The 10,963-nt window shown below is 46.3% G+C and overlaps 1 protein-coding gene across 1 annotated transcript; it reads right to left on the bottom strand.

The window, feature by feature from the left end:
- Positions 1–3,574: 3,574 nt before the first annotated feature.
- Positions 3,575–10,037, bottom strand: LOC127455706 (uncharacterized). Its single transcript, XM_051723769.1, has 2 exons — positions 9,867–10,037; positions 3,575–4,287 (listed from the first exon to the last, which is right to left on the bottom strand). Exons 1-2 carry the CDS (start codon positions 9,980–9,982, stop codon positions 3,780–3,782), a joined length of 624 nt encoding a protein of 207 aa, XP_051579729.1. The 5' UTR covers positions 9,983–10,037; the 3' UTR covers positions 3,575–3,779.
- Positions 10,038–10,963: the final 926 nt, after the last annotated feature.

The following is a 10,963-nucleotide window of genomic DNA, read 5'->3' as shown; positions in this document are numbered from 1 at the left end:
ATGGTGGCACAATTATATTTTTGTCTACAAAATTCATTTCAAACATTTAAGCATACGCCTTCAGATCAAAAGATTTTTAAGATCGTGAGAAACATTTCTGTCAAGTGTTTCAAAACTTTTGACCAGTTGTGTATATTTCCTCCTTGTTAGTCAGTAAATCAGTAACTGTAATCTGATTACACATTTAAAATGTAATATGTTACACTTACTTTGACTAAAAAGTAATTTGATTACAGTAACTACTTACTTTGTTATCAGATTACACCCAACACTGGATACAACATCTAACAGCACTTTCATAAAAAATTTGCAAATACTGTACATTTATAGGTACAACAACTTGTCACTGGGCAGTACCCTCAAAAGTACACCACTGTACCTTTTTTACACCTTAAAGTACTAATATGTACCCTTTCAGGACAGATAATGTACAAATACGTTCCAATTTACATGTAAAGGGTACAGTGGGTGAACCAGTGTTGTACACCTAAAAGTAACATTTTTGCAATTTTTTTCTGACAACCAGCCAAATCCTGACCACTTGATCTTCCCCAAAGCTTCTTTTACTTTCAAAGGTACAAGGTGCAAATATTTCCAACTTAAAAGTGAGTCTTTTATGCCAAAGTTTGCATTTATGAGAGACAGAGAAAAACTGTGGTCTGATCTTATAGATGATGTTGGTGCTTGTGGGGGTGGGTTTGTGTGTCTGGTTGGGGGGGGCAGAGAAAGAGATAAAGAAAGAGAGATTAAGAAAAAGAATGATAAAGAAAGAGAGGATAGTAGGAGGGTACGGACAATGGATGTCTGGATGTCTATTTCAACCTCTTTTTTCATAAGTGAATGGTGCTATTTCTGGCATGTGTCAGGCCTTTCCTTGGAGTTATGCTTCTGTCTCCAAGTCTACCTGAGATCTAATTACATAGAATGACTGTACCTGACAGGCAGGGATGACATACTTGCACAGACTCACACACACAGCAATGACCTCATCAGCTCCCTCTCAACTCTTAACTAAAGGATGAGAACTCTATGAATATTAATGCTGGTAAAATTAATTCATGATTATTCCAAAGCTACACAAGGCGTGTAGCAGAACAGACAGTATGGATGTCGTCACAATTCAAATAAAGGTGTCCAATTAATTTGAGTTACAATGGTCACTAAAGTATTGTTGACAAGAACATTTTGTGTCCAGAATGTCTAAAAACATGCAAATTTTGTTGTGTGGTAAAAGAAGCAAACCTTCTCCACAGTGTTAAAAGAGGCAGTTGTTACTTTAAAGAGCTGTTTCTACCTGATCTAATCCGTATTTTTTTTGGTTTTTTTTTTTTTTTTTGGTTTTTGTAATCTAATGTATTCAGTTTGATTCAGTGATGTTAATTGACATATATGACTGGAATAAAACCAGTTTATTTACAGTAGATATACCACATGAAGCACATTTTAAGTTAACATTCTTTTTTAGTGCATGCTTGATTTAAATACGTTTGAGTGACGGCTTGCGAGCTGTGATCCTTTAAAAGTCTAAAGTTTGAAGCCAAATCTGTGATACCGAAGTAAGATCCACTTAAAGGTATTTACATAAATCCAATCTGCAAATTACACAATCTTACGAGGTTGGCCACAACCAAAAGAGGAGGGTTTTAGATGTCATCTCTGTAATGACAATTAGTATAATGGATTATAATGAGTAGTGAATTTTGCTGGAGCTAAGCAAGTTTGGGCCTTGTTTGTACTCGGATGGGAAACCTTTTGGGAACACCAGGTAATTGCCGGAGGATGTCGTGATAGGTTGTTGTATTCTGTGTGGTTCTGACATTTTGTTTTGAAAAAGTCTTCCAATTCCTGTTCCAGTTCTTTAAAAGCTGCTTTGAGCATCAAGAAAAGCACAATACAAATATTTGGTCAAAAAGTAATCTGTTTCGAACAGCAACAGCATACTGCGAAAATACACAGTACTGTGTTATACAGGCTTGAATAACTAAAATAGTGCAGTTTATGAAACAGATAGTTTCCAACTCTGCTGTGTTTGAAGCAGCTGTAACATGACTATGAACTTATAATATTATAAAACTAAGATATCATATATCACTTAGTACAAAAAAGCTGTGTTGCATATGTGTATTTTTAACTACATGCTGACAACAAGAATAATGACTGATTTAAGTACACACAACAGTTCTTAATTAATTTCAAGTCAGACATTTCTGAAAGTAAAGACTTGCAGGTCAGTGAGTCAGATGTTGATAACTGCTGTGACTGCTGAGTTTATTTAGTGAAGATTTCATAAGACAGCTAAAGACACAACTGTTTTGTAAACACTTGACCTTACACTCAAATTAATCATTTTTTTGTTGCACCCTAATCTCTGTCTTGACTAATACTTTTCTAATGCAATTAAAACTTTGTAATGCAGCAATTTTCGTGTTACTGTCGATTATGTTGTATCCCTCATTTTGTAAGTCGCTTTGGATAAAAGCGTCTGCTAAATGAATAAATGTAAAAGTAAATGTCAGACTGATATAAGTCAGGTGCTGGAGAGGTGTTTGGAGCGAATGATTAAAAGAACTGGTTCATAAGAGTCATTTGTTTGTGAATCAGACTACACTAGTCACGCTGTATGTTTGTTCTTGAGTGCAGCCAACGAACACAACGCAACAGAATTGTGTTATTTCATGGTACATGTTCATTATTTAATAGCTTATTCATAGCTTTGTCTGTAAACTCACAACTTTGGTAAAAATATAAATACACTTGATATATACACTTACTGAGCTCTTTATTAGGAGCACTATGATCATTATAAAGTGCCTGACGTGGTCTTCTGCTGTTGTAGCCCATCCGCCTCAAGGTTTGACTTGTGCATTTTGAGATGCTATTCTGCTCACTACAATTGTACAGAGTGGTTATCTGAGTTACCGTAGCCTTTCTGTCAGCTCGGACCAGTCTGGCCATTCTCCATTGACCTCTTTCATTAACAAGGCATTTCCGTCCTCAGAACTGCCGCTCACTGGATGTTTTTTTTTGTTTTTGGCACAATTCTGAGTAAACTTTAGAGACTGTTGTGCATGAAAATCCCAGGAGATCAGCAGTTACAGAAATACTCAAACCAGCCCATCTGGCACCAACAATCATGCCACGGTCAAAAATTTTTTCCCCATTTTGATGGCTGATGTGAACATTAACTGAAGCTCCTGACCTGTATCTGCTGATTTTATGCACTGCACTGCTGCCACACGATTGGCTGATTAGATAATCGCATGAATAATCCGGTGTACAGGATTTCCTAATAAAGTGCTCAGTGAGTGTGTGTGTGTGTATATACACTATATTGCCAAAAGTATTCGCTCACCCATCCAAATAATTGAATTCAGGTGTTCCAATCACTTCCATGGCCACAGGTGTATAAAATGAAGCACCTAGGCATGCAGACTGTTCTACAAACATTTGTGAAAGAATGGCCACTCTCAGGAGCTCAGTGAATTCTAGCGTGGTACTGTGATAGGATGCCACCTGTGCAACAAGTCCAGTCATGAAATTTCCTCGCTACTAAATATTCCACTGTCAACTGTCAGTGGTATTATAACAAAGTGGAAGCGATTGGGAATGACAGCAACTCAGCCACGAAGTGGTAGGCCACGTAAAATGACAGAGCGGGGTCAGCGGATGCTGAGGCGCATAGTGCGCAGAGGTCGCCAACTTTCTGCAGAGTCAATCGCTACAGACCTCCAAAGTTCATGTGGCCTTCAGATTAGCTCAAGAACAGTGCGTAGAGAGCTTCATGGAATGGGTTTCCATGGCCGAGCAGCTGCATCCAAGCCATAAATCACCAAGTGCAATGCAAAGCGTCGGATGCAGTGGTGTAAAGCACGACGCCACTGGACTCTAGAGCAGTGGAGACGCGTTCTCTGGAGTGATGAATCACGCTTCTCCATCTGGCAATCTGATGGACGAGTCTGGGTTTGGTGGTTGCCAGGAGAACGGTACTTGTCTGACTGCATTGTGCCAACTGTGAAGTTTGGTGGAGGGGGGACTATGGTGTGGGGTTGTTTTTCAGGAGCTGGGCTTGGCCCCTTAGTTCCAGTGAAAGGAACTCTGAATGCTTCAGCATACCAAGAGATTTTGGACAATTCCATGCTCCCAACTTTGTGGAAACAGTTTGGGGATGGCCCCTTCCTGTTCCAACATGACTGCGCACCAGTGCACAAAGCAAGGTCCATAAAGACACGGATGAGCGAGTTTGGTGTGGAAGAACTTGACTGGCCTGCACAGAGTCCTGACCTCAACCTGACAGAGCACCTTTGGGATGAATTAGAGCGAAGACTGCGAGCCAGGCCTTCTCGTCCAACATCAGTGTCTGACCTCACAAATGCGCTTCTGGAAGAATGGTCAAAAATTCCCATAAACACACTCCTAAACCTTGTGGAAAGCCTTCCCAGAAGAGTTGAAGCTGTTATAGCTGCAAAGGGTGGGCCGACGTCATATTAAACCCTATGGATTAAGAATGGGATGTCACTTAAGTTCATATGTGTCTAAAGGCAGATGAGCAAATACTTTTGGCAATATAGTGTATATATATATATATATATATTTTTTTTTTTTTTTTTTTTTGGTAATACACTTGTTTATTTATTTATTTTCAGACATGGTCTGTGATAACCCCATGTTTATGACATGTGTCATAGTAAAACCATGGTATTTTTTTAAAGTAGCTTGGAGTACCATGACAGTATCAAGAAATATGAACATTCAGTACCATGGCATTACCCTGGTAACGTGGTGCACGGTGCAAAGGTGTGATGAGAAAGTGCGAGCGCGAGGTGATTGACTGTGCTCCGCGAATGCTACAGGGTCCTTGACTAATGTATAACATACGAGTAAGCCGGTGGAGTTTCTGGTGCCCCCCTAGGGAGTTGGTGCCCTACGCAGACTGCGTAATATGCGTTTAGGGAGCTGCGGTACAATGGTAGTCTAATGGTATTTTTCTGAAAGTGATTAGTCTAATGGCTTATTAGTTTCAACAAAACCAAACTGGCTATGGCTGAACCAGACAGCTCTTAAAGGCACCTCCGCTTAATTTTCTTTAATACGCCCGCAATTTACAAAGAAATGTAAGCACAGCGTAGTTCTAGCAGGAAAACTAGCAGCTGTACATCATCGCACCATCATCTAGGTAACTCCTAGCCAATCACATGTAAGCCATTGTTTTATAAGTCTGCTCACAATCTATCACATTGCTGTTTAAGTGTGCTTACACGGCAACCTCCACCACCCCACCATCAACAGTTGAGTCCTGTCCTGCAAGGGGGTAGGCTCCTCACCCCTGCCTCCTATCTCCGGCAGGATATGACAGTTCCGAGTACAACTTCTTCGGACCACCAGATGGGACTTAAGCCAAAGAGAGACATTACATTTCTGTTTTATATTCATCAAATAAATGCCATCTTAAATTTCACTCAAGCCTGCGAGTCTTCCTGATAGAAATCTCATAATAACACATTATTACTGTTATTGTGAAATTATGACGAGATTATAATTTTGTTTTATTTAACTACTTTAATTTAATTATTAAAATTTCTCCCCTTTTTCTGGATGACCAAAAGGGCACCTTTAGATTTGTGAACAAAACGGTTCATGTCCCCACTCTGTGCACATCAGTGCCTCTTACCTGTTATAAAATCATTGTAACATGTGGCTTCTAGTGGCTTATTGCTTTTATATTAATATCTGTGCATTAATGGAAATGGAAGAGTAACATTTAAGCTCTGATACATAAAAATAATGATGAATGATAGCTTTATGAATATGCCAACTCCGTGGCATGTCACAGCAAGTCAAAAGGAAAATGTCACAGATTTTATCATCCCTTATTTATTATAGTATCTCTTAATGTTTTTGTAAATATCCTGTCATCATCAGATCATCCTTGAAGACATTTTATCATATCTTATCTTGTTTTGCATAAGACTTTTGCTTACCATGTGCTTAGTTTACATCCACTGGTGAGGTTGGAGCTGTGGTGCTAGCAGATGTGCTGTTTCTGTAACACCTTTTGTAGGAGCCCCAGATGGAGGAAGAGTGGCCTAAATAAATAAAGTCTCCATGCTGAGTCCCCAAGTGACTCCTGCTGCTTTCCCTGATGCTGTGATTTTGGCTGCTCCCTTTAAGCCCTGTCGACCAAGCGCTGAACTGGCGCTTTCTTTTAAAAAAGGGAGGAAAGGCAACATGCCATAGTGATGGCATCCACACAGGCTCACAAGTAATCCACCAGAAAAAATGTAAACATGTTTTGTATGACATAATGTGACATGCACCTTTACCAGTATCTAAAACTAAAAATAGGGATGACATCATGGAAACCACTACAACTATAGTCTCGCGTAGGCATGTGACGGTATCAAATTTTCACATCATGATAATTGCTGAAGCTTTTATCATGGTACACGGTATTTTCAAGGTATTGAATACATAAAAAAAAAATAAAAATACTTGTTGAAAGATATAAAAACGTCATGGTTACTGGTGTAACCTCCGTTCCCTGGTGGAGGGAACGAGACGTTGGTGTCGATGTAGTGACACTAGGGGTCACTCTTGGGAGCCAGAGACACCTTTGGTCTTTGATAAAAGGCCAATGAAAATTGGCAAGTGGTATTTGCATGCCACTCCCCCGAACATACGGTATAAAAGGAGCTGGTATGCAACCACTCATTCAGGTTTTACACTGAGGAGCCGATATAAGGTCCGGCCATTTCAGCGGGTAGTTCAGCGTTGTGGCAGGAGGGACCAACGTCTCTTTCCTCCATCAGGGAATGGAGGTTACACCAGTAACCATGACGTTCCCTATCTGTCACTCACTCGACGTTGGTGTCGATGTAGTGACACTAGGGGTCCCTATACAAAACACCACAAGGCTGAACTGTGTTACGTGAACTGGCGGTGTGTGGTGGGCAGACTTGCTGTGTGCCTCATAGCCAGCACACCAGGTCGACACGTAACCTCCCCCAACACAGTTATGAGTGTCGAACGGCCCTTTTTGGGGACAAGTCGACTACCCAGAGATAGAGACAGGCTTAACCCAGTCGTGGCCTCTTTCCCCTTCTCTTTTTCCACTCCCTAAAACTCGGCGGGCGAGTTGTGACATACAGCGGGAGCGCAGACCGCCTTGGCGGTTGACATATGCTACCGCTGCCGTGCTGTCTGTCCGAACTAGCACGTGCTTACCCTGGATCAACGGCCGGAACCTCCGCAGGGCGAGCAGAATTGCCAGTAACTCGAGGCAGTTGATGTGCCAACGCAGCCGCGGACCCGTCCAGAGGCCGGCGGCTGCGTGCCCGTTGCCAACAGCACCCCAGCCTGTTTTGGAGGCATCTGTCATGACAACGACGTGCCTGGAGACCAGTTCTAGGGGAACACCTGCTCGTAGAAATGAGAGGTCGGTCCAAGGGCTGAAAAGACGGTGACAGACCGACACGGTGTGTCCCGCAGCGCCATGCCCGTCTCGGGACTCCAGTCTGGAGCCAGTGCTGAAGCGGCCTCATATGCATCAACCCGAGCGGGGTGGCCACCGCCGAGGATGCCATATGCCCCAGGAGCCTCTGAAAAAGTTTCAGTGGAACCGCTGTTTTCTGTTTGAACGCCTTCAAACAGGCCAGCACCGACTGGGCGCGCTCGTTCCTAAGATGCGCCGTCAAGGAGACTGAGTCCAACTCCAAACCGAGAAAAGAGATGCTCTGAACCGGGAGGAGCTTGCTCTTTTCCCAGTTGACCCGAAGCCCTAGTCGGCTGAGGTGTGAGAGCACCAGGTCCCTGTGTGCGCATAACACGTCTCGAGAGTGAGCTAAGATTAGCCAGTCATTGAGATAGTTGAGAATGCGAATGCCCACCTCCCTTAACGGGGCAAGAGCAGCCTTTGCGATCTTCGTTGAGAATGCGAATGCCCACCTCCCTTAACGGGGCAAGAGCAGCCTCTGCGATCTTCGTAAAGACGCGAGGAGACAGGGACAGGCCAAAAGGGAGGACTTGTACTGATACGCCTGACCCTCGAACGCGAACCGCAGGATGGGTCTGTGTCGAGGAAGGATCGAGATGTGAAAGTACGCATCCTTCGGGTCTACCGCCGCGAACCAATCTTGATGCCGGACGCTCGCTAGAATGCGTCTTTGCATCAGCATCTTGAACGGGAGTCTGTGTAAAGCCCGGTTCAGTACTCGCAGGTCCAAGATTGGCCGCAACCCACCGCCTTTTTTCGGTACAATGAAGTAGGGGCTGTAAAACCCTTTCCTCATCTCAGCTGGAGGGATAGGTTCTATCGCGTCCTTCCGTAGGAGGGTAGCGATCTCCGCGCAAGGTCTTTCACCAAGGTGAAGTGGACACTGCTGAACCTGGGCGGATGCCCGGCGAAGTGAGTCGTGCAGCCGAGTCGGACGGTCCGGACCAGCCCTCGTGACGGACTGGAAGGCGCAAGCCATGCGTCCAAGTTCCGCGCAAGGGGGACCAAAGGGACAACATCATCGGATGTACCGGCAGGTGGGGCCTCGCGGCGGGGCGGAGCTCGAGGTGCCACACCACGTTGTGGCCGTGCTGAGTCCAAGGACATCGAAGCACTTACCTGGCTCCTTGTGACCACCCCCGGAGGATGGTCCACCTGATGGCTACAGAACACCTTTGGCTCAACTTGGTTGAGATGCGCGAGGCTGACAAGGCACGGTTCTTTGACGCCCCCATCTCCCAGGTTGGCCTATTCGGTGACACCATCGAGGACTTTTCCCAGCATTTCTCGGCCGTGAAGCAGCAGACGGAGCCCATACAGCACATCCTGCCCCGGCACGGCTCAACACCCCGCACCCCGTCTGCTCGTAGCCAAGGGCGTCCACATGCAACTACAACACCGGCTCCGCCTCAGCCCGCCCCCGTGGCTCGGCCCCGGCGTGGATCCCATCGCAGGAAGCAGATGCCACCCGTCTCACGGCCGGCCGCCAAGAACCTGAGGAAGGCTTCGAAGCACCCCTGAGATGGGTGACCCAGGGGCAAGGAGACCTGCTTCTCTGGAGCTGGTGAGCAGACCACTCCATCCCCCAGTGGAGGGCCGGGAGGAGAATCTTTTGTTTCGTTTTCATTTAATTTCGTGGCATGTCCAAGAGGCTGCGGTACCCAAAAATTCAACAAAAGAGCGGTTTTCTTGTTCCCTGGGTCACATGTTCGGTGCGCACGGCCGTCGTCACGACCACCGTGCACCGTCCCATCTTTGCAGGTATGGTGCCCCAGTGGTGGTCCCCCCGCCCCTGTGCGCCCAGCTGTGGCACAAACACGCCCACACGGGATTGGGTCCGGTGGACTATGGGGACGAGACTCCTCCTCTCCCCTCCTCGCGGTGGCTGACCCGGACTGTCTGACTCGGCTACGCGATTCAATTCGCCATGCGCACGCCCAGGTTCAGTGGCGTCTGCTTCACCTCGGTGAAGGGCGAGAACGCCGCTACCTTGCGTGTGGAGATCACTACCCTTCTGCACAAGGGTGCAATAGAGCCTGTCCCTCCAGCCGAAATGAAGAAAGGGTTCTACAGCCCTTACTTCATCGTACCGAAGAAAGGCAGTGGGTTGCAACCAATCCTGGATCTGCAAGTACTGAACCGGGCTTTGCACAGACTCCCATTCAAGATGCTGACGCAAAAACGCATTCTAGTGAGCGTCCGGCATCAAGATTGGTTCGCGGCGGTAGGCCTGAAGGACCTCGGTCTTACCTCGACACAGACCCTTCCTGCGGTTTGCCTTCGAAGGCCAGTGCACAAAGCAAGGTCCATAAAGACACGGATGAGTGAGTTTGGTGTGGAAGAACTTGACTGGCCTGCACAGAGTCCTGACCTCAACCCGATAGAGCACCTTTGGGATGAATTAGAGCGAAGACTGCGAGCCAGGCCTTCTCGTCCAACATCAGTGTCTGACCTCACAAATGCGCTTCTGGAAGAATGGTCAAAAATTCCCATAAACACACTCCTAAACCTTGTGGAAAGCCTTCCCAGAAGAGTTGAAGCTGTTATAGCTGCAAAGGGTGGGCCGACATCATATTAAACTCTATGGATTAAGAATGGGATGTCACTTAAGTTCATATGCGTCTAAAGGCAGATGAGCGAATACTTTTGGCAATATAGTGTATCTCGACAACTGGCTAATCCTAGCTCACTCTCGAGAGTTGCTGTGCGCATACAGGGACCTTGTGCTCCGGCACATCAGCCGACTGGGGTTTCGGGTCAACTGGGAAAAGAGCAAGCTCTCCCTGGTTCAGAGCAACTCTTTTCTCGGTCTGGAGTTGGACTCAATCTCGATGACAGTGCACCTCACAAATGAGCGCACACAGTCGGTGCTGAACTGTCTGAAGGTGTTCAGATGGAGAACAGTGGTTCCACTGAAATTTTTCAGAGGCTCCTGGGGCATATGGCATCCTCAGCGGCGGCCACACTGCTCGGGTTGATACATATGAGACCGCTTCAGCACTGGCTTCAGACTCGAGTCCCGAGATGGGCATGGCGCTGCGGGACACATCACATGGCCATCACGCCGATCTGTCGCCGCCCCTTCAGCCCTTGGACCGACCTTGCATTTCTATGGGTAGGGGTTCCCCTAGAGCAGGTCTTCAGGTGCGTCGTGGTTACAACAGACGCCTCCAAGACGGGCTGGGGTGCTGTATGCAACGGGCACACAGCCACCAGCTCCTGGTCTGGCTCGCGGCTGCGTTGGCACATCAACTGCCTAGAGTTGTTGGCAGTACTGCTCGCCCTGCGGAGGTTTCAGCCAATGATCCAGGGCAAGCACGTGTTGGTCCGGACGGACAACACAGCACAGCCAAGGCGGTCTATGCTCCCATTGCATGTCACAACTCGCCTGCCGTCTCCTCCTCTGGAGTCAGCAGCGCCTCAAGTCACTACAAGCTACTCACATCAACACCACAGCGGATGCGCTGTCACGTC

Source organism: Myxocyprinus asiaticus, chromosome 18 (assembly GCF_019703515.2).
Source record: "Myxocyprinus asiaticus isolate MX2 ecotype Aquarium Trade chromosome 18, UBuf_Myxa_2, whole genome shotgun sequence".
Taxonomy (NCBI): domain Eukaryota; kingdom Metazoa; phylum Chordata; class Actinopteri; order Cypriniformes; family Catostomidae; genus Myxocyprinus; species Myxocyprinus asiaticus.
Note: the sequence above shows the minus strand (reverse complement) of the source record. Positions and strands in the feature narration are given on the sequence as shown.